The sequence below is a fragment of the Mobula birostris genome, chromosome 3 (genome assembly GCF_030028105.1).
Source record: "Mobula birostris isolate sMobBir1 chromosome 3, sMobBir1.hap1, whole genome shotgun sequence".
In the NCBI taxonomy this organism is placed as follows: domain Eukaryota; kingdom Metazoa; phylum Chordata; class Chondrichthyes; order Myliobatiformes; family Myliobatidae; genus Mobula; species Mobula birostris.
The window spans coordinates 93,588,431-93,613,174 of NC_092372.1; the positions used below are offsets into that span (position 1 = coordinate 93,588,431).

The window sequence follows — 24,744 nt, forward strand, 5'->3', positions numbered from 1 at the left end:
TCCTTGACCGTTGGACCTTCCATTGGTCTTGTCCGCTCAATCCGCCGGAGTCTGTCTTCACATGCTGGGATAGACAACTCCCTATCTCACTGAGGGTTTGAGACCCGTCGGCTACCCTCACCTGGTTTAGCCGGCTTATCGAAGCCGTTGCCCGGGGTGTGGCCGCTGTCGCATGCAAACAGCTACGGGGAGCCACAGGTGAGAGCTGAGTGCCAGGTGGGGACCAAAGGTGGACTAACTGCCCTGAAAAGGATGCGACGTTCCCCCACCAGAGGTGCTACCCCTCCCTGAAACCCCATATACCCCTAACCACAATAATGGCTAAAGAAAGTACTGAGAGAGAAGTGGAAGTACAATTACAGCCATTCACTCCCCTCAATGGCACTCATCCAAAGGACAGGAAATAATTCAAGCCCAGCTGTGCAGGTATAACAATTTAGGTACTTAAATCTGTTTTTACTGCATGAGATTAGAGCCAGGTAGTCAGTAGTATTTTTTGAGACTTTGCTGCTTAAACAACTACTCTAATTTTTGGTATTTTTTAGGCAGGACTGAACTCCGTTTCTCCTTCTGCTATTAGCTCTGGTATAAATCATTATTTCTAGGTTATCCCCAACTCCTTTCACATCTACTTGTGTGTGAAACCCACCCTTCTTTCTTTGTTGTTTTAGGTATCAGTATTCCATAAATGTAAATCTACTAAATGAAGTTCTGGGTTTAGTTATCCATCCAGTGTTGAATTTGCTGTTTCAATTTGAGTCAGAAAGTAGAACAGCACAGCACAGGAACATGAACTTTGGCCCACAGTGTTGTGCTGAACTAATTAAATTAGTAATCAAATAGCTAACTAATCTCTCCTGCCTACACAATGTCCAGGTCCAAGTTCATAGCTCCCTGAAAATAGCTACACAGGTTGATAATGTGGTTCAGGCAGCATATGGCATGTTTGCCTTTGCTAGTTGAGACACTGAGTTCAAAAGTCAGGAAGTTACTGGGTGTCACAGCCTTATAAAACTCTAGCTAGGCCACGTCTGGAATTTTGTATGCATTTCTGGTTGCTCCATTTTGGGAAAGATATTGAAGCTTTGGAGAAGGTCCAGAAGAGGTTTACTAGGATGTTTCCTGGATTAGAGGGCATCTGCTATATTGAGAGGTTAAACAAATTTGGGTTGTTTTCTCTAAATTGGCAGAGGCTGAGAGAAAATCTGATAGAGGTTTATAAGATTATGAGAGGCATAGATAGAGCAGAGAGACAGTATCTTTTTCCAAGGGTTGAAATGTCTACTATGAAAGGGCATGCATTTAAGGTGAGAGGGAGTAATTTCAAAAGAGATGTGAGGAGCAAGTCTTTTTAGAGAATGGTGGGTGCCTTGTATGTATTGTCTGGTGTGATGGTAGAGGCAAAAGCTGTTTGAATAGGCACATCAATGTGAGGACGTGGAAGGATATGGAGCCTTATTCTGCATTTAGATGCCTACCACTTTTTAAAAAAGGAGGGAGAGAGAAACCGGGGAATTATAGACCGGTTAGCCTAATGTCGGTGGTGGGGAAACTGCTGGAGTCAGTTATCAAAGATGTGATAACAGTACATTTGGAAAGTGGTGAAATCATCGGACAAAATCAGCATGGATTTGTGAAAGGAAAATCATGTCTGACGAATCTCATAGAATTTTTGAGGATGTAACTAGTAGAGTGGATAGGGGAGAACCAGTGGATGTGGTATATTTGGATTTTCAAAAGGCTTTTGACAAGGTCCCACACAGATTAGTGTGCAAACATAAAGCACACGGTATTGGGGGTAAGGTATTGATGTGGATAGAGAATTGGTTAGCAGACAGGAAGCAAAGAGTGGGAATAAACGGGACCTTTTCAGAATGGCAGGCAGTGACTAGTGGGGTACCGCAAGGCTCAGTGCTGGGACCCCAGTTGTTTACAATATATATTAATGACTTGGATGAGGGAATTAAATGCAGCATCTCCAAGTTTGCGGATGACACGAAGCTGGGCGGCAGTGTTAGCTGTGAGGAGGATGCTAAGAGGATGCAGGGTGACTTGGATAGGTTGGGTGAGTGGGCAAATTCATGGCAGATGCAATTTAATGTGGATAAATGTGAAGTTATCCACTTTGGTGGCAAAAATAGGAAAACAGATTATTATCTGAATGGTGGCCAATTAGGAAAAGGGGAGGTGCAATGAGACCTGGGTGTCATTATACACCAGTCATTGAAAGTGGGCATGCAGGTACAGCAGGCGGTGAAAAAGGCAAATGGTATGCTGGCATTTATAGCGAGAGGATTCGAGTACAGGAGCAGGGAGGTACCACTGCAGTTGTACAAGGCCTTGGTGAGACCACACCTGGAGTATTGTGTGCAGTTTTGGTCCCCTAATCTGAGGAAAGACATCCTTGCCATAGAGGGAGTACAAAGAAGGTTCACCAGATTGATTCCTGGGATGGCAGGACTTTCATCTGAAGAAAGACTGGATGAACTAGGCTTGTACTCGTTGGAATTTAGAAGATTGAGGGGGGATCTGATTGAAACGTATAAAATCCTAAAGGGATTGGACAGGCTAGATGCAGGAAGATTGTTCCCGATGTTGGGGAAGTCCAGAACAAGGGGTCACAGTTTGAGGATAAAGGGGAAGCCTTTTAGGACTGAGATTAGGAAAAACTTCTTCACACAGAGAGTGGTGAATCTGTGGAATTCTCTGCCACAGGAAACAGTTGAGGCCAGTTCATTGGCTATACTTAAGAGGGAGTTAGATATGGCCCTTGTGGCTACGGGGATCGGGGGGATGGAGGGAAGGCTGGTGCAGGGTTCTGAGTTGGATGATCAGCCATGATCATAATAAATGGCGGTGCAGGCTCAAAGTGCTGAATGGCCTATTCCTGCACCTATTTTCTATGTTTCTATGTTTACATGTCCTTCCACATTCCTCACATTCACTAACCCACCCAGCTACATTTTCTTCCAGCTCATTTACAGTGCCTATAAAAAGTATTCACCCTCCTTGGAAGTTTTCATGTTTTATTGTTTTACAACATTGAATCACTTCTTCAGCAGTTTGATCGGGGCATGACTGCGCAAGTGCATGGATGTCAGCCAGTGAGAATGGCGAGAAGAGTTTAAAAAGAAGACAGTTTTATAGAGCGAGTGAAAGAGCAGAGGGAGACAGAGTAGGAAGGCTTTGGCTCAATGGGCTTCAGTGATAACAGGTCAGGGTGAGATAGGTTACAGACAGGAAGTATGTGTGTGTGAGGCCGGTGTCCTGTGCTCAGTGTCAGATGTGGGAAATCTGCGAGACTCCCAGCCTCCCAGACGGCCACATCTGTGCCAGGTGCGTCGAGCTGCAGCTCTTTAGGGACAGGGTTAGAGAACTGGGGATGCAGCTCGATGACCTTTGTCTGATCAGGGAAAGTGAGGAGGTGATAGATAGGAGCTATAGGCAGGTAGTCACACCAGGGCCTCAGGAGACAGATAAGTGAGTAACAGTCAGGAGAGGGAAGGACAGGAGTCAGAAGCTAGAGAGTACCCCTGTGGCTGTCCCCTTAACAATAAGTACTCCTGTTTGAGTACTGTTGGGGGGGGAATGGCCTACCTGGGGGAAGCAACAGTGGCCGTACCTCTGGCACAGAGTCTGGCCCTGTGGCTCAGAAGGGTAGGGAAAGGAAGAGGATGGCAGCAGTGATAGGGGACTCTATAGTTAGGGGGTCAGACAGGCAATTCAGTGGACGTAGGTAAGAAACATGGGTGGTAGTTTGCCTCCCAGGTGCCAGGGTCCGGGATGTTTCTGATTGTGTCCACGATATCCTGAAGTGGGAAGGTGAACAGCCAGAGGTCGTGGTACATATTGGTACCAATGACATGGGTAGGAAAAGGGAGGAGGTCCTGAAAACAGACTACAAGGAGTTAGGAAAGAAGCTGAGAAGCAAGACCTCAAAGGTAGTAATCTCTGGATTACTGCCTGTGCCACATGACAGTGAGTATAAGAATAGAGTGAGGTGGAGGATAAATGTGTGGCTAAGGGATTGGAGCAGGGGCAGGGATGCAGAATTCTGGATCATTGGGACCCCTTTTGGGGCAGGTGTGACCTGGGCAAAAAGGATGGGTTGCACTTGAATCCCAGGGGGGACCAATATCCTGGCAGGGAGTTTGCTAGGACTATTGGGGAGAGTTTAAACTAGGATTGCTGGAGGGTTGGAACCGAACTGAAGTGACGAAGAAAGAGGTGGTTGGCTCACAAATAGAGAAAGCCTGGAGACAGTGCGAGAGGGAGGATAGACAGGTGATAGAGAAGGGACGCACTCAGACCGATGGTTTGGGATGTGTCTATTTTAATGCAAGAAGTGTTATGAACAAAGCGGATGAGCTTAGAGCGCAGATCAGTACTTGGAGCTATGATGTTGTGGCCATTACAGAGACTTGGATGGCTCAGGGGCAGGAATGGTTACTTCAAGTGCCAGGCTTTAGATGTTTCAGAAAGAACAGGGAGGGAGGCAAAAGAGGTGGGGGCATGGCACTATTGATCAGAAAATAGTGTCACGGCTGCAGAAATGGATGCAGCTCTATAAAACTCTGGTTAGGCCACACTTGGAGTACTGTGTCCAGTTCTGGTCACCTCACTATAGGAAGGATGTGGAAGCATTGGAAAGGGTACAGAGGAGATTTACTAGGATGTGGCCTGGTTTAGAGAGTATGGATTATGATCAGAGATTAAGGGAACTAGGGCTTTACTCTTTGGAGAGAAGGAGGAAGAGAGGAGACATGATAGAGGTATATAAGATTTTAAGAGGAATAGATAGATAGAGTGGATAGCTAGCATCTCTTCCCCAGGGCACCACTGCTTAGTACAAGAGGGCATGGCTTTAAGGTAAGGGGTGGGAAGTTCAAGGGGGATATTAGAGGAAGGTTTTTTACTCAGAGTGGTTGGTGTGTGGAATACATTGCCTGAGTCAGTGGTGGAGGCAGATAAACTAGTGAAATTTAAGAGACTAGACAGGTATATGAAGGAATTTAAGGTGGGGGGGGTTATATGAGAGGCAGGGTTTGAGGCTCGGCACAACATTGTGGGCTGAAGAGCCTGTACTGTGCTGTACTATTCCATGTTCTATATGTTCTAAGACATGGAGGGATTGTCTACGGAGTCTCTGTGGGTGGAATTTAGGAACAGGAAGGAATCAATAATTCTACTGAGTGTTTTTTATAGACCACCCAATGGTAACAAGGACATCAGGAAGACAGATTCTGGAAAGGTGTAATAACAACAGCGTTCTTGAGGTGGGAGATTTTAATTTCCCAAATATCAATTGGCATGTCCCGACAGTGAGGGGTTTAGATAGGGTGGAGTTTGTTAGGTGTGTTCAAGAAGGTTTCTTGACACAATATGTAGAAAAGCCTACAAGAGGAGAGGCTGTACTTGATCTGGTATTGGGAAATGAACCTGGTCAGGTGTCAGATCTCTCAGTGGGAGAGAATTTTGGAGATAGTGATCACAAGTCTATCTCCTTCACCATAGCATTGGAGAGGGATAGCAACAGACAAGTTAGGAAAGCATTTAATTGTAGTAAGGGGAAATATGAGGCTATCAGGCAAGAACTTGGAAGCATAAATTGGGAACAGATGTTCTCAGGGAAATGTACGGAAGAATTGTAGCAAATGTTCAGGGGATATTTGCGTGGAGTTCTGCATAGGTATGTTCCAATGAGATAGGGAAAAGATGATAGGGTACAGGAACCATGGTGTACAAAGGCTGTTTGTAAGTCTAGTCAAGAAGAAAAGCTTACAAAAGGTTCAAAAAATTAGGTAATGATAGAAATCTGGAAGATTATAAGGCCATCAGGAAGGAGTTTAAGAATGAAATTAGGAGAGCCAGAAGGGGCCATGAAAAGGCCTTGGCAGACAAGGCATTCTACAAGTATGTGAAGAGCAAGAGGTGAAGGAGCAAGAGAATAGGACCAATCAAGTGTGACAGTGGAAAAGTGTGTATGGAACCAGAGGAAATAGCAGAGGTAATTAATGAGTACCTTGCTTCAGTATTCACTATGGAAAAGGATCTTGGCAATTGAAGGAATGACTTGCAGAGGACTGAAAAGCTTGAGCATGTAGATATTAAGAAAGAGGATGTGCTGGAGCTTTTGGAAAGCATCAAGTTGGATGAGTCACTGGGACCGGTTGAGATGTACCCCAGGCTACTGTGGGAGGTGAGGAAGGAGATTGCTGAGCCTCTGGTGATGATCTTTGCATCATCAATGGGGACGGGAGAGGTTCCAGAGGATTGGGTAGTTGCGAATGTTGTTCCATTATTCAAGAAAGGGAATAGAGATAGCCCAGGAAATTATAGACCAGTGAGTCTTACTTCAATGGTTGGTAAGTTGATGGAGAAGATCCTGAGAGGCATAATATGATTAGGAATAGTCAGCATGGCTTTGTCAAAGGCAGGTTGTGCATTACCCGCCTGATTGAATTTTTTGAGGATGTGACTAAACACATAGATGATGGTAGAGCAGTAGATGTAGTGTATATGGATTTCTTCAAGGCATTTGACAAGGTACCCTGTGCAGGGCTTATTGAGAAAGTAAGGAGGCATGGGATCTAAGGGGACATTACTTTGTGGATCCAGAAATGGCTTGCACACAGAAGGCAAAGAGTGGTTGTAGACGGGTCATATTCTGCATGGAAGTTGGTCACCAGTGGTGTGCCTCAGGGATCTATTCTGGGACCCCTACTCTTCGTGATTTTTATAAATGACCTGGATGAGGAAGTGGAGGGATGGGTTTGTAAATTTGCTGATGACACAAAGGTTGGGGGTGTTGTGGATAGTGTAGAGGGCTGTCAGAGGTTACAGCGGGACATTGATAGAATGCAAAACTGGGCTGAGAGGTGGCAGATGGAGTTCAGCCCAGGTAAGTGTGAGGTGGTTCATTTTGGTAGGTCAAATATGATGACAAAATATAGTATTAATGGTAAGACTCTTGGCAGTGTGGAGGATCAGAGGGATCTTGGAGTTCATAGGACATTCAAAGCTGCTATGTAGGTTGACTCTGTGGTCAAGAAAGCATACGGTGCATTGGCCTTCATCAACCATGGGATTGAGTTTAGCAGCCGAGAGGTAATGTTGCAGCTATATCGGACCCTGGTCAGACCCCACTTGGAGTACTGTGCTCAGTTCTGGTCACCTCACTATAGGGAGGATGTGGAAACCATAGAAAGGGTGCAGAGGAGATTTACAAGGATGTTGCCTGGAATGGGGAGCATGCCTTATGAGAATAGGTTGTGTGAACTCAGCCTTTTTTCCTTGGTGCGATGGAGAATGAGAGGTGACCTGATAGAGGTGTATAAGATTGATGAGAGGCATTGGTTGTGTGGATAGTCGGAGGCTTTTTCCCAGGGCTGAAATGGCTAACACGAGAGGGCACAATTTTAAGGTGCTTGGAAGTAGGTACAGAGGAGATGTCAGGGGTAAGTTTTTTATGCAGAGAGTGGTGAGCGCGTAGAATGGGCCGCCAGCGATGGTGGTGGAGGCTGATACGATAGGGTCTTTTAAGAGACTCCTGGACAAGTACATGGAGCTTAGAAAAATAGAGGGCTATGGGTACGCCTAGGTAATTTCTAAGGTAAGGACATGTTTGGCACAGCTTTGTGGGTTGAAGGGCCTGTATTGTGCTGTAGGTTTTCTATGTTTCACAGTGGATTTAATTTGGCTTTTTTGACACTGATGAGCAGAAAAAAACTTGTTAGTGTCAAAGTGAAAACAAATCTCTACAAAGTGACCTAAATTAATGGCAAATATAAATCACAAAATAAGTGATTGCATATGTATTCACCCCCCCCCCACCTTTAATATGACACACCAAATCATCACTGTTGCAGTCAATAGGTTTTAGAAGTCACATAATTAATTAAATGGAGACAACAGCAAACAACAGGAATTCTGCAGATGCTGGAAATTCAAGCAACACACATCAAAGTTGCTGGTGAATGCAGCAGGCCATGCAGCATCTCTAGGAAGAGGTGCAGTCGATGTTTCAGGCCGAGACCTTTCTTCAGGACTAACTGAAGGAAGAGTGAGTAAGAGTAATTAAATGGAGATCTGTTTTTGGAGACCTGCATGTAGGTGTTTCAATTGATTGTAGTAAAAGTACATTTGTATCTGGTAGGTCTAACTGCTGTCAGTATTCCGGCAAAAACTACACCATGAAGACAAAAGAATACTCCATGCAACTCTGCAAAAAGGTTATTGAAAAGCACAAGTCAGGAGATGGATGCAAGAAAATTTCCAAAATCACTGAATATCCCTTGGAGTACAGTTAAGTCAATCATCAAGAAATGGAAGGAATACGGCACAGCTGTAAATCTGCCTAGAGCAGGCCGTCCTCAAAAACTGAGTGACCGTGCAAGAAGTGGACTAGTGAGGGAGGCCACCAAGAGACCTGTGTCATCTCTGGAGGAGTTACAAGCTTCAGTGTCTGAGATGTGAAAGATCGTGCATACAACAACTGTTGCCCGGGTACTTCATCGATCACAGCTTTATGGGAGACTGGCAAAGAGAAAGCTACTGTTGAAAAACTCATGAAATCTCAGCCAGAGTTTGCCGGAGGTATGTGGGAGACTCTGAAGTCAGCTGGAAGGTGGTTCTGCAGTCTGTTGAAATCAAAATTGAGCTTTTTGGTCATCAGACTAAATGCTATGTTTGGCATAAGCCAAAACATTGCACATCATCAAAAACACACCATCCCTACAGTGAAGCATAGTGGTGGCTGCATCATGCTGTGAGGATGTTTCACTGCAGCAGGCCTCGGAAGGCTTGTGAAGGTAGAGGGTAAAATGAATGCAGCAAATGACAGGGAAATCCTGGAGAAAAACATGATGCAGTCTTCAAAGAACTGCGACTTGGAAGATTTGTTTTCCAGCAAGACAATGACCCCAAGCATAAAGCCAAAGCTACACAGGAATGGCTTAAAAACAACAAAGATAATGTCCAGGAGTGGCCAAGTCAGAGTCCAGACCTCAATCCAATTGAGAATTTGTAGCTGGACTTGAAAAGGGCTGTTCACTCATGATCCCCATGCAATCTGACAGAGCTTGAGCAGTTTTGTAAAGAAGAATGGAGAAACATTGCAGTGTCCAGATGTGCAAAGCTGATACAAACCCATCCACACAGACTCAAGGTTGTAATTGCTGCCAAAAGTGCATCTACTAAATTGTGACTTGAAGGGGGTGAATACTTATGCAATCAATTATTTTGTGTTTTATATTTATTATTAATTTAGATCACTTTGTAGAGATATAACCACGTTTGCTCTTTGACATAAAAGACTCTTTCCCATTGATCAGTGTCAAAAAAGCCAAATTAAATCCACGGTGATTCAGCTTTATAAAACAATAAACCATGCAAACTTCCTGGGGGGGGTGGTGAATACTATTTTTATAGGCATTGTATATACATCATAAACATCAGAATTCCCAGTACAGATCCCTTTGGAACACCACAAATCACAGACCTCCAGACAGAATAAGTCCCTTTAATTACTACCCTCTGTCTTATAACCACGTAACAATTACAGCACGGAAACAGGACAGCTCGGCCGTTCTAGTCCATGCCGAACTCTTACTCTCACCTAGTCTCACCGACCTGCACTCAGCCCATAACCCTCCATTCCTTTCCTGTCCATATAGCTGTCCAATTTAACTTTAGACGACAACATCGAACCTGCCTCAACCACTTCTGCTGGAAGCTTGTTCCACACAGCTACCACTCTCTGAGTAAAGAAGTTCCCCTTCATGTTACCCCTAAACTCTTGCCCTTTAACTCTCAACTCATGTCCTCTTGTTTGAATCTCCCCCACTCTCAATGGAAAAAGCCTATCCACGTCAACTCTATCTATCCCGCTCATAATTTTAAATACCTCTATCAAGTCCGCACTCTACCTTCTACGTTCCAAAGAATAAAGACCCAACTTGTTCAACCTTCCTCTGTAACTTAGGTGATGAAACCCAGGTAACATTCTAGTAAATCTTCTCTGTACTCTCTCTATTTTGTTGACATCTTTCCTATAATTCGGTGACCAGACTGTACACAATACTCCAAATTTGGCCTCACCAATGCCTTGTACAATTTCAACATTACATCCCAAATCCTATACTCAATGCTCTGATTTATAAAGGCCAGCATACCAAAAGCTTTCTTCACCACCCTATTCACATGTGATTCCACTTTCAGGGAACTATGCACCATTATTCCTAGATCCCTCTGTTCTACTGCATTCTTCAATGCCCTACCATTTACCATGTATGTCCTATTTTGATTAGTCCTACCAAAATGTAGTACCTCACATTTATCAGCATTAAACTCCATCTGCCATCTTTCAGCCCACTCTTCTAACTGGCCTAAATCTCTCTGCAAGCTTTGAAAACCTACTTCATTATCCACAACTCCACCTATCTTAGTATCATCTGCATACTTACTCATCCAATTTACCACCCTGTCATCCGGATCATTAATGTATATGACAAACAATATTGGACCCAGTACAGATCCCTGAGGCACACCACTAGTCACCGGCCTCCAATCTGACAAACAGTTATCCACCACTACTCTCTGGCGTCTCCCACCCAGCCACTGCCGAATCCATTTTACTACTTCAATATTAATACCTAACGATTGAACCTTCCTAACCAACCTTCCGTGTGGAACCTTGTCAAAGGCCTTACTGAAGTCCATATAGACAACATCTACTGCTTTACCCTCGTCAACTTTCCTAATAACCTCTTCAAAAAATTCAATAAGATTTGTCAAACATGGCCTTCCACAAACAAATCCATATTGAATATTCCTAATCAGACCCTGTCTATCCAGATAATTATATATACCATCTCTAAGAATACTTCCCATCAATTTACCCACCACTGACGACAAACTCACAGGCCGATAATTGCTAGGTTTACTCTTAGAACCCTTTTTAAACAACGGAACAACATGAGCAATAGGCCAATCCTCCGGCACCATCCCCGTTTCTAATGACATTTGAAATATTTCTGTCAGAACCCCTGCTATTTCCACACTAACTTCCCTCAAGGTCCTAGGGAATATCCTGCAGGACCCGGAGACTTATCCACTTTTACTTTATATATTCCTTAAAAGTGCCAGTACTTCCTCTTCTTTAATCATCATAGTTTCCATAACTTCCCTACCTGTTTCCCTTATCTTACACAATTCAATATCCTCCTCCTTAGTGAATACCGAAGAAAAGAAATTGTTCAGGATCTCCCCCGTCTCTTTTGACTCCACACATAGCTGTCCACCCTGATTCCCTAAGGGACCAATTTTATCCCTCACTATCCTTTTGCTATTAATATAACTGTAGAAACCCTTGGGATTTATTTTCACCTTACTTGCCAAAGCAACCTCATATCTTCCTTTGGCTTTTCTAATTTCTTTCTTAAGATTCTTTACATTCTTTATATTCCTCGAGCACCTCAGTTACTCCATGCTGCGTATATTTACTGTAGATATCTCTCTTTTTCCGAACGAAGTTTCCAATATTCCTTGAAAACCATGGCTCTCTCAAACTTTTAACCTTTCCTTTCAATCTAACAGGAACATAAAGATTCTATACCCTCAGAATTTCACCTTTAAATGACCTCCATTTCTCTATTACATCCTTCCCATAAAACAAATTGTCCCAATCCACTCCTTCTAAATCCTTTCGCACCTCCTCAAAATTAGCCTTTCTCCAATCAAAAATCTCAACCCTGGGTCCAAACCTATCCTTTTCCATAACTATATTGAAACTGTGATCACTGGACCCGAAGCGCTCCCCAACACAAACCTCCATCACCTGACCTATCTCATTCCCTAACAGGAGATCCAATACTGCCCCTTCTCTAGTTGGTACCTCTATGTATTGCTGCAAAAAACTATCCCGCACACGTTTTACAAACTCCAAACCATGCAGCCCTTTTACAGTTTGGGCTTCCCAGTCATGTGTGGAAAATTAAAATCTCCCACAATCACAACCTTGTGCTTACTACAAATATCTGCTTTCTCCTTACAAATTTGCTCCTCCAATTCTTGCTCCCCATTTGATGGTCTATAATACACCCCCATAAGTGTTACACATTTCCTATTCCTCAATTCCACCCAAATAGCCTACCTCGATGAGCCCTCTAATCTATCCTGCCAAAGCACCACTGTAATATTTTCTCTTGTCCCTCCGATTCTATCACACCTGGAGCAATTAAATCCAGGAATATTTAGTTGCCAATCACACCCCTCCTCCAACCATGTTTCACTAATAGCTACCACACCATACTTCCAGGTATCAATCCATGCTTTAAGCTCATCGACCTTTCTTATAATGCTCCTAGCATTAAAATAAATGCATTTAAGAAATTTTCCACCTCTTTCTCTCTGTTTATCACTAACCATGCAAACAACTTTATTATTTTCTTCTTCTTCCTTCTCCCCTACATCTATTCCTACACTCTGTTTCCCCTCCCCCCCCGTATCTATTTTACAAACCCCATTTCCAGAAAAGTTGGGATATTTTCCAAAATGCAATAAAAACAAAAATCTGTGATATGTTAATTCACGTGAACCTTTATTTAACTGACAAAAGTACAAAGAAAAGATTTTCAATAGTTTTACTGACCAACTTAATTGTATTTTGTAAATATACACAAATTTAGAATTTGATGGCTGCAACACACTCAACAAAAGTTGGGACAGAGTTAAAATAAGATTGAAAAGTGCACAGAATATTCAAGTAACACCGGTTTGGAAGACTCCATATTAAGCAGGCTAATTGGTAGCAGGTGAGGTATCATGACTGGGTATAAAAGTAGCGTCGGGAGTACTTCGGAAAACCATTGTCACTCAACACAGTCTGTTGCTGTATCCAGAAATGCAACTTGAAACTGTATTACGCAAGGAGGAAGCCATACGTCAAATCTATGCAGAAACACCGGCGAGTTCTCTGGGCCCGAGCTCATCTCAGATGGACCAAAAGACTGTGGAACCGTGTGCTGTGGTCAGATGAGTCCACATTTCAGCTAGTTTTCGGAAAAAGCAGGCTTCGAGTTCTCTGTGCCAAAGATGAAAACGACCATCTAGATTGTTATCAGCGAGAGGTGCAAGGGCCAGCATCTGTGATGGTATGGGGGTGCATCAGTGCCCAAGGCATGGGTGAGTTGCATGTATGTGAAGTTACCATTGACTCTGAGGCGTATATTAGGATTTTAGAGAGACATATGTTGCCATCAAGGCGACGTCTCTTCCCGGGACGTCCATGCTTATTTCAGTAGGACAATGCCAGACCACATTCTGCACGGGCTACAACAGCGTGGCTTTGTAGACACAGAGTGCGTGTGCTTGACTGGCCTGCTGCCAGTCCAGATCTATATCCTATTGAAAATGTATGGCGCATCCTGAAGAAGAGAATCAGACAACGGAGACCACGGACTGTTGAGCAGCTGAAGTCTTATATCAAGCAAGAATGGCCAAAATTTCCAATTGCAAATGTACTACAATTAGTATCCTCAGTTCTAAAACGATTAAAAAGTGTTATTAAAAGGAAAGGTAATGTAACACAATGGTAAACATGCCTCTGTCCCAACTTTTGTTGAGTGTGTTGCAGCCATCAAATTCTAAATTTGTGTATGTTTACAAAATACAATTAAGTTGGTCAGTAAAACTATTGAAAATCTTTTCTTGCAACACACATCAAAGTTGCTGGTGAATGCAGCAGGCCAGGCAGCATCTCTAGGAAGAGGTACAGTCGACGTTTCGGGCCGAGATCTTTTCTTTGTACTTTTGTCAGTTAAATAGAGGTTCATGTGAATGAACATATCACAGATTTTTGTTTTTATTGCATTTTGGAAAATATCCCAACTTTTCTGGAAATGGGGTTTGTAAATCCACTGGAGCCTCTCTAGCAAACCTACCTGCAAGAATATTTGTCCTCCTCCAGTTCAGATGTAAACCATCCCGCCGGAATAGGTCCCACCTTCCCTGGAAAACTGCCCAACTATCTATAAATCTGAAGCCCTCCCTCCCGCACCATGTCTTCAGCCACGTGTTGATCTGCACTATCTTACCATTTCTAAACCTGCCTGCACATGGTACTGGTAGCAATCCTGAGATTGCTATCCTGGAGGTCCTGTCCTTTAACTTGGCGCCTAACTCCCTAAACTCACCTTTCAGGACCTCCTCACTCTTCCTACCCATGTCATTAGTCCCTACATGGACCACAACATCCGGCTGCTCACTCTCCCTCTTAAGAATACCGAGAACTCGATCCAAGATAGCGCAGACCTTGGCACCAGGGAGGCAACAGACCATCCAGGATTCTTGATCTCTTCCACAGAACCTCTTATCTGTCCCCATTGTCTTCTGTGGGCAAGTCAGTTCTGAATCCAAATGGCCAACTCATCACCATGGATCCTATGCATTTAATCTTCTGGGTGAGCCTCCCATGACAGACCTTGTCAAATGCTTTACTAAAATCCTAAATTTTGGATTAGCCTCCTTAGTAGAGCAGAAAAATCAGTAATAATTTCCACTATGCTAAATGATTAATGTGAGAGGACATCAACCTGATTTTGCTGTCTTCATAGTCAGATATCAATGCACAATGTTCAAATCTGAAGTGAAGAATTGCAAATTAAACAAAAGGTACTAGTGGAATCAAACTAGATATAGTCACCATTTCCAAGACTCAATGCAAGAATGTTTTAAGTAAAGCAAGCCTCTTTATTGCAACAGATAGAAAGTAAGTTGACACAATTACAAGCTACACAAACATAGACAAGGCAAACTTAGCAGCATTTATTTTAAATTGTTTTGAATTCTACAATTAATTTAATGAGAAAGCATTAAACTCTATAATATGCAAACAATATTTGCTTCAATGGATGGGTTAAGAGTTAATATCAGTTTTACTTCTGGCCATTCCCCCCCCCCCCCTTCACTTTTAATTTCTGTATTCATAGAACAGAATTCTAAACTTCCATCACAGAAATGGCCTCAAAAGTCCACTATTCTCTCCCGAGTTTTATAATCCTATGATTATGGCAATAAATAAATACACAAATTCTAGACCCAGTATTCTGTGATTATGTAAGTAGCTGGTTCATATTTTACTAGGTCCTTGCCCAGGCCATTCCCAGTGAGGTAACCCTTTAGGATTTGGTTCAGATGAGATATACAACACTATGCAGAAGTTGGATGCGGGAGAGGTAATTTGATAAAATGCTATAAAACACTAGTTGGGCAGCATTTTTGATTTTAATTGAGTTTAGTATAGTTTTCTTTTACAAAATAGTTTTAAACAGTCTAAAATATAATACAACCCTCACACTTGTCAAATTTTATGGTTTTTTTTGTGGGAATCAAATGATAAACACTACTACATCTTAACTAAATCAAACCTGACACCTGCTTGGAATAATATTAGTGTATACATATTCCAAAAGACTGAGCAGAATCGTGCTTTAGGGAGTCATATCAATTCTAGTTATATGACATTTGATTTCATTCATCTTCATCTTTCTTGTTATTTGGTCAAATGTTTGTTTGGTGGTTGATGGATTGAAAATATTAATAACCAATAATCCCTAGCTTTTGTCAAGATCTAACATTAAGAGTACACAAGTTTAAAGCTGGTTAGTATTTTCTTACAGAATTGTGCAAACATGCACTATTACGAACAGGCTGCTGTAATCTAGGGTTGGATCGAGGTCCCAGGAATGTGTCCACAAGGAATTCTTTTCCAAAATGAATGTGGCACATTACTTGAGGCCAATAACCTCTTAGTTATAGCAAAATAAAACCGAAGTTCAAATATATTCACAGTTCATTAAATATTTCAAATAAAGACTGATTACAGTATCTACCTTTCTTAGAATGTATGTACAATTCAGCATCAGTTGCCAAAGTTAGTTTTAAAGAAATATATTTGAAAATTACATTTTAAAAATCTTTCTACAATTCATTGTCTCACACACCAACATCAGAAGTATACCCTATGTTCTGAGGATAGCCAAAGATTGTGGACTGTCAAAAAAACATGGGAAGCAAGTCACAAGTTACAGGAATTTACAGAGATGGCCATTCAATCCACCATTTCTACCTTGGCCAGCAATGATCCACTGCCCATCAGGTCATGCTTCAAGTGCTCTTCCAGGAAACTTCTAACAGTGGTGATGGGGGGGCGGGGGGTGTAAGAAGTGTGCTTCCACCACCTTGTAGGCAGCAAGTTCCACACCCCCTAATTTGCTTGGAATGACATTTTCCAGCTTTCTCTCCCCCCCCCCCCCCAATTCTTTGACCACAGGGTTATTTTTATCTAGATATACAGCATGGTAACAGGCCCTTCTGGCCCGAGTCCACACTGCCCAGTTAAACACGTGACCAAACCTGCTAATCAGTGTGCCTTTGGCAATGTGGGAGGAAACTGAGGCACCCAGAAGAAATACACACAGTGATGTAGAGAATGTACAAACTCCTTAGTCAGCAGTGGAGTTAAACCCCAGTCACTGGTGTTGAAATAGCATTATGCTAAACACACTACTATGTTGCCCCAGGGAATCTATGTCCTCTTGTACAGCACACTGCCAAGCAAAACAAATCCTTCTTATTCATCCTTGTTTAGGTATCTCAAACTTTGTACATCTCCCACAGATCTCTCCTGACTTTGTTCCAAAGTGAGGTACTTCTCAACTATAATTCTGTAATCTGGTAAATAACTACACACAATACCATGCTGCCAGAGCCTAACTAGAGTTTTATACAATTCTGATATAACCTCTACTTTTATATTCCATGCATCAGCTGGTACCATGCACAATATATGCCCCAAGTCAACCAACTACAGCCTTGAGCTGTCTTCCTCACCGTCAATCACAACCTTAGCCAACCTTAGCATCAATTGCAAATGTTAAATCATAATTTTTATCTTTCAATCAACAATTATTAATGTATTATCCCAAAAAACTAAGCAAGAAAATTGTACAGAGCTCTGCAGAAATGCACGGCACACTGTTTTCCTATGGACAAAATGTTTTAATCTAACTTTCACTTTCCCACCAGATATCACATGCTCTCAATTTCCTATCAACTTGCCACACAGGACTTTGGCAAATGACTTACTAAAAATCTATGTAGACTACATTCAAATGTTCTACCTTCATTGACCCTCCTTATCACATCTTCATAAATTATCATTCAGTTCTTCAAACATAACCCAACTCCTCTATGCTAGTAGTCCTTTATTAATCTATACATTCCTAATCTGAATTATATTGGTATTTTCCAATAATTTGACAATGATTCCCTTGAATTTGCTAGACCACAAGACCCTGGAGAAGAATTAGGCCATTTGGCCCACTGAATCTGCTCCACCATTCCATCATGGCTGATTCATCATCCCCCTCAACCCACCTCTCCTGTCTTCTTTCCGTAACCTTTCACACCCTTACTAATCAAGAACCTATCAATGTCCATTTTAAATATACCCAGTGACTTGGTCTCCAAAGCCATCTGTGGCAATGAATTCCATAGATTCATCAACCTCTGGCTAAAGAAATTCCTCTTCATGCTCAGACCATCTATTTCTCCTTTAAAACCAATGCTATCACATTATCAGTCTTCCAGACATCCATCACCATGCCCAGAGCAGAGGACTGAACCAGTGCTAAAGAAACGTCCCAAAGCTGAAATGTCACTGATTGAAAAGGCATTAAAGGAATTTCCAGAATATGCTGCTGAAAAATTTATGTGTGATTACCTTGTCAATAAACCCAGTGGGTAATTTGACCATGAGAGCATCAACCATTCCATGTACTTGTACATTAACAGGACTTACAGAATAACAATTCCAAGTGGGAACCCTAAGCCAATTTCCTCCTTTCTAATAGATGAGCACCAAGTTCAACTTGGTTCTGCCAGAAAACTTAGAATTTAAACCTGCTCTATACAGGGCATAGAGCAATTACAGGACAAGCAATAAGGTGTCTAGTTGTCTCAAAATATTGCTTTCCCACATTCTAGGTTAAAGTCACAATTGAACCCACAAGTGAAAGCAATGCCTGCATTATATGCTCAGCAAATTCATTCCCAATATTCCCTTTGAAAGACATTTGGTCTCTTGTGAGAAGCAGGCAACATAATTTTATTATTTACTGGTGCTAACATACACACAGCTTTGGTTAATCATTATAGTTTTGCCTCTTAAAAGCTGTGATCAGAGTTGCTTGACATACGAATTAAGCTTTTAAAATGGATTTCATTAGTATTTACTCTTTAAAGTTGATGACCTTTCTGTTTTCAATTTCAGTACAGTATACTAACTTCACCTTAACTTACCAAACTGTGTTCAAATCCATTCATAATGACATGGTCAGACTTTGGTTTATTCAGATGCAAGAGAAAAAACTTGGTGTAGTATGCTGATTTATCATGAGTAAAACACAAAAGAATAGTAGATGGATCACCTAACTCAGTACTAAGACAATTTAAGTCGAAGAAGGAACTGCTGATTACCCAGGTGTAGTTCTGCCACAATATAAAAGATGAGTGGATTAAATAAGTGTATCTATTCGAATGAACTCAATCTTGATAGATATGGTGCATTACATCCATCATAGGATCTTGTCATAGTCTTTATACTTGGTTAAATACTACAATGCTTTACAGTCACCACGGACAAATGGATCTTTGCCAAGCTATTATAAAGCATTATCACAGTACTTGGTTTATATTACTATACATGCATCTCCTGCTTGCACCTCATCTTCCCTCTTCTCAGCAATCTCCTCAACTCTCTTTCACAGTCTGAGCAGCATCTAGCTTACTGATAACAAAACCATTGCAATTTCCTTTCAACAGCTTAAATATTAGAGGCAAAAGTTTAGTTATAATTTGCATTAATTAAATCTCTTTTGTCGTGTGTGGGTTTATCACCTCTTTTAAAACCATTTCTGCAGTGTTTCTGAAAACACCACCCAGCACAGGCAGTTGGGTGATGCTCTTGGGAGTTGTAACTGTTTTGATTTTTAACTTTTAAAATCTAATGCACATGCAACAGCTGATAGAGGAGTCAAAAGGTTAAATTTTAAGTCACAAAAGTTTTTAAAACATTATCTGAAAGTTTTGGGATGTTTCTTGTATCTTGTAGTTTGTCAATTCTGTGTTAACTCCTTACCAATGAGCAAAGCAATTTCCTGCTGATCCTGATTCATTTGTCTGTACAGACACAAGACCCAATTCTTCACGGAAAACCCACACCCTCATGCAAAAATTTTAAATGTAAAACATACACTTGTTACATGATTTGGTCTCAAAGAGATTAATAGCTATTAATATCTTCCTAAAACACAATATCTGCCACATCTGATGAACCATATAGAAAAATATTTTTACCTTTGTTTCTCCTTATCACACATTATCTAAAAATCACAACAGTTTTCCAATTCATCACCAAACTAGAATTAAATAAAACTTGCTTGAAATTAAATAAAAATTCTTAATCACTTACACTTGGACAGCAAAGTACCAAAACTGCTCATTTTCTCCTGAACAACTACTTTCTATTACAAAGGTCACATTGATTTGAATAAAGTAAAATACAAAATATCAACACCACCAACATGGACATCTTGCAAATTTAATCATTTCAAGCCCAAACATTTATTTTATTGCAAGAACATTAATTCAGCTTGCCAGAGTGGGGATAATTTCACAAGCCCGATCCATTACACTGACAATTTAACCCTAATCTCCTGAGGTCAATGCAAGATGTACAGTGTACCCTTTAAACAAGGGATATCTGCTGTCACTTATTACATTAAACCACTGATGGCAGATTAAACAGGGCTTTTTGCAGTCAGTAGAATATAGTCAACACACTTACTCAAGGACTCAAATTAAATTGAGAAACAAAGTGAAAAGGCCATAAAGCAAAATGCATCATTGTCAGAAGCTTGGAATGCAATGACTATATATCCAAGTCAAAGTAACAACGAATTTAAATATATGAAAACTCTGCTTGGAACTTGAGACCGTTCCTTTTCAAGCACTTCCATCTCCAGTTCTCATTTTGCGTGCTTCAATCATTTGCTTTGTGGCTCTTTTTCGATCACTTGCCAGGCCAAGCCAACACATGAAATCAATAAAGCACGTTGTCGGGTTCAGCCGAAATCCAAACTCACTTGTTGAGTAGTCAAATGGAAATGTATGGTGATAGTTGTGGAATCCTTCCCCTGTAGGTAGGAAATACAGCAAGTTTATTATTAATCCAAAATATTCTCCATAACCACTTTCAGTGCTGTAACATGCAACAAAGGCTGATACAGTATCTGACTGGACATCCTGTTTTATGTTGTTTTATTATTCCCTGTTCCCTTCACCTACCAGTACCTTCATAGCCAGTACTACTCTCCACCATCAACCCGTCCACCCAACATATTTATCAAGCAGAATTTCTGCAATTATTGCAGACACGAGGAAATCTGCAGTCGCTCAAAATTCAAGCAACACACACACACAAAATGCTGGTGGAACGCAGCAGGCCAGGCAGCATCTAGAGGAAGAGGTACAGTTGACGTTTCAGGCCGGGACCCTTCGTCAGGACTAACTGAAAGAAGAGATAGTAAGAGATTTGAAAGTACGAGGGGGAGGGGGAGATCCAAAATGACAGAAGACAGGAGGGGAGGGGTGGATCTAAGAGCTGGAAAGTTGATTGGCAAAAAGGATACCAGACTGGAGAAGGGACAGGATCATGGGATGGGAAGCCTGGGGAGAGAGAGAGAAGGGGGCCTGGAGGGTGGAGAGCAGGCAAGGAGTTGTAGTGAGAGGGACAGAGGGAGAAAAGAAAGAAAGAGAGAGAGAGAATGAGAGAGAGAGAGAATGAGAATGAGAGAGAATGAGAGAGAGAGAGAGAGAGAGAGAGAGAGAGAGAGAGAGAGAGATAGATTGAGATTAAATAAATAAGGGATGAGGTGTGAAGGGGAGGAGCGGCATTAACAGAAGTTAGAGAAGTCAGTATTCATGCCATCAGGTTGGAGGCTACCCAGATGGAATATAAGGTGTTGTTCCTCCAACCTGTGTGTGGCTTCATCTTGACAGTAGAAGAGGCCATGGATAGACATATCAGAATGGGAATGGGACGTGGAATTAAAATGTGTGGCCACTGGGAGATCCTGCTTTCTCTGGCGGACAGAGCGTAGGCGTTCAGCGAAACGATCTCCCAGTCTGCGTCGGGTCTCGCTAATATATAGAAGGCCACATTGGGAGCACCGGATGCAGTATATCACCCTAGCCGACTCACAGGTGAAGTGTCGCCTCACCTGGAAGGACTGTCCGGGGCCCTGAATGGTGGTGAGGGAGGAAGTGTAAGGGCATGTGTAGCACTTGTTCCGCTTACAAGGATAAGTGCCAGGAGGGAGATCGGTGGGAAGGGATGGAGGGGACGAATGGACAAGGGAGTCGCGTAGCGAGCGATTGCTGCAGAGAGCAGAAGGGGGGGAAGGGAAAGATGTGCTTGGTGGTGGGATCCCGTTGGAGGTGGCAGAGGTTACGGAGAATTATATGTTGGACCCAGAGGCTGGTGGGGTGGAATCCTTTGTTTGATTAGGCCACGTTGCCCAGTTTGGCTTTTCAGAATAGATTACAATTTGCTATTTTAAAATACGAGGAACAACTTTTTTTTGTATTGTAACACTGCAGCCACCTAGAAAAACATCTCATATTGTCATCCAAATGCACCTACATTAGAAGCTACTGACACAAGTAAACTGTAATGGATACAGGACATCAAGAATGTGGCACCCTTAACACAGGGAAAAGTCCCAAGGCACTCCATAGATGCATTATCTAACAAGATTTGACAATCACATGAGGGCAAATGGTGAAAGGATATGTTTTAAAGAATGTCTTAAAGGAAAAAAAAAAGAGAGAAAGCAATTTAGGATGGGAATTCCAGAGTAGTTTGACAGCTGAAGACACTCATATTAGTGGTGGAAGAATTAAAATCAAGAATGTGGATCAAATGAAAATTTGAGATTTGCCAGTGTCTCAACATGGAGGAAACAATGTGCATAGGGAGTCAATGGAGGGTTTGAATCAAGCACAAGAATGCTGATTAACTAGGAGAACATATGGATCAGTAAGAAGGTGTGTGATGGATCAATGGGACTTCGGACAAGGGAGTAGATAGTTCTGGATGACCTCCAACGTGGGTAAGTTAAGTGAGAATAGCCAGACAGCATTAAAAGCTTAGCAGCTTGGAAACCTAGCAAGAGCCAATATCTTTAGTCTTTGCAAATCTTCAGAGGCAATTTCTTCTAATTCAGTACTGAGATAACTGATAACAGTGCAACAATGTCCTTACATGTCTGCAGAAGGATGAAATATAGAAACAGAAAAACTACAGCACAATACAGGTCCTTCAGCCCACAATGGTGTGCCGAACAGATACTTACTTTAGAAATTACTTAGTGTTACCCATAGCCCTCTATTTTTCTAAACTCCATGTACCTATCCAGGAGTCTCTTAAAAGACCCTATTGTATCCGCCTCCACCACCGTCGCCGGCAGCCCATTCCACGCACTCACCATTCTCTGTGTAAAAGACGTACCCCTGACATCTCCTCTATACCTACTTCTCTCTCTCTGTCTTGTTTTATGGCAGTTGGCACCCAACTAATGGTGCATTACTGCCACCTTCTGCTCCGGAGTGTGCAATAGACTTACATTCTAAATCCCTTCACCCAATACACTAGGACGGGTAAGTCCGCGGGGCCTGACAGAATATTCCCCAGGCTGCTCCACAAAGCGAGGGAAGAAATTGCTGAGCTAGGATCTCAGCAATCCTCTGGCTAGGATCTTTATGTTCTCGTTGTCTACAGGAATGGTACCGGAGGATTGGAGGGAGGTGAATGTTGTCTGCTTGTTCAAAAAAAGGTAGTAGGGATAGACCAGGTAATTATAGACTAGTGAGCCTTACACCTGTGGTGGGAAAGCTGTTGGAAAAGATTCTTAGAGATAGGATCTCTGGGCATTTAGAGAATCATGGTCTGATCAGGGACAGTCAGCATGGCTTTATGAAGGCAGATCATGTCTAATAAGCCTGATAGAGTTCTTTGAGGAGGTGACCAGGCATATAGATGAGGGTAGTGCAGTGGATGTGATCTATATGGATTTTAGTAAGGCATTTGACAAGGTTCCACACAGGCTTATTCAGAAAGTCAGAAGGCATGGGATCCAGGGAAGTTTGGCCAGGTGGATTCAGAATTGGCTTGCCTGCAGAAGGCAGAGGGTTGTGGTGGAGGGAGTACATTCAGATTGGAGGGTTGTGACCAGTGGTGTCCCACAAGGATCATTTCTGGGACCTCTACTTTTCGTGATTTTTATTAACCACCTGGATGTGGGGGTAGAAGGGTGGGTTAGCAAGTTTGCAAATGACACAAAGGTTGGTGGTGTTGTAGATAGTGTAGAGGATTGTCAAAGATTGCAGACAGACAGGTAGATAGGGTAGTTAAGAAAGCTTATGGGGTGTTAGCTTTCATAAGTCGAGGGATAGAGTTTGAGTCACAAGGTAATGATGCAGCTCTATAAAACTCTGGTTAGGCCACACTTGGAGTTCTGTGTCCAGTTCTGATCACCTCACTATAGGAAGGATGTGGAAGCATTGGAAAGGGTACAGAGGAGATTTACCAGGATGCTGCCTGGTTTAGAGAGTATGGATTATGATCAGAGATTAATGGAGCTAGGGCTTTACTCTTTGGAGAGAAGGAGGGTAAGAGGAGACATGGTAGAGGTATACAAGATAATAAGAGGAATAGATAGAGTGGATAGCCAGCGCCTCTTCCCCAGGGCACCACTGCTCGATACAAGGGGACATGGCCTTAAGGTAAGGGGTGGGAAGTTCAAGGGGGATACTAGAGGAAGGTTTTTTACTCAGAGAGTGGTTGGTGCGTGGAATGCACTGCCTGAGTCAGTGGTGGAGGCAGATACACTAGAGAAGTTTAAGGGACTACTAGACAGGTATATGGAGGAATTTAAGGTGGGGGGTTATATGGGAGGCAGGGTTTGAGGGTCGGCACAACAATGTGGGCCGAAGTGCCTGTACTGTGCAGTACTATTCTATGTTCTATCTCACACACACACCCTAACCTACACTTTATCCTCGCAAACAACAGGAATTCTGCAGATGCTGGAACTTCAAGCAACACACATAAAAGTTGCTGGTGAACGCAGCAGGCCAGGCAGCATCTCTAGGAAGAGGTGCAGTCGATATTTCAGGCCGAGACCCTTCGTCAGGACAGAACTTTATCAGGACTTTATCGTCAGGACTTTATCCTCCCCTGTTTGGGCATCCTAGTACCCTATTCCTGCTTATCTGTCATATCCTATAGAAAAAAATCTGAACCCCTAACCTGTGCTCTCTTACCCATGCCCAGCAGCCCTTTTAATGCAAATTCCTGCACCCCTAATTCTCATCTCTCTCTGTATCCCATGCTTCCTGCAACTCAGAACTACACGTTCTACTGACTCCTCTTCCTGACATTCCTCTCACAATCCTGTCTGGTGTTTCCCTATCATTTTCAATGGCGCCCCAGCCTTAACCTAGTCCACAGAGTTTCCTCTCTTCTGTATCCACTACCTACCCTAGTACCTGCAACATTTTTTTTGTATTTGATATGTGTACCTACTTCCAAGCACCTTAAAATTGTGTCCTCTCGTGTTAGCC

At 42.3% G+C, this 24,744-nt stretch overlaps 1 protein-coding gene across 1 annotated transcript in view; it reads right to left on the bottom strand.

Moving 5' to 3' along the window:
* Positions 1-19,659: 19,659 nt before the first annotated feature.
* LOC140195163 (stearoyl-CoA desaturase 5-like) overlaps positions 19,660-24,744 on the bottom strand; it is a 91,111-nt gene continuing 86,026 nt past the window's right edge. Inside the window, exon 5 of the mRNA XM_072253039.1 lies at positions 19,660-20,255. Coding sequence (XP_072109140.1) covers positions 20,065-20,255 — 191 coding nt within the window. The 3' untranslated portion in view covers positions 19,660-20,064. The remainder of the gene's footprint in view (positions 20,256-24,744) is intronic.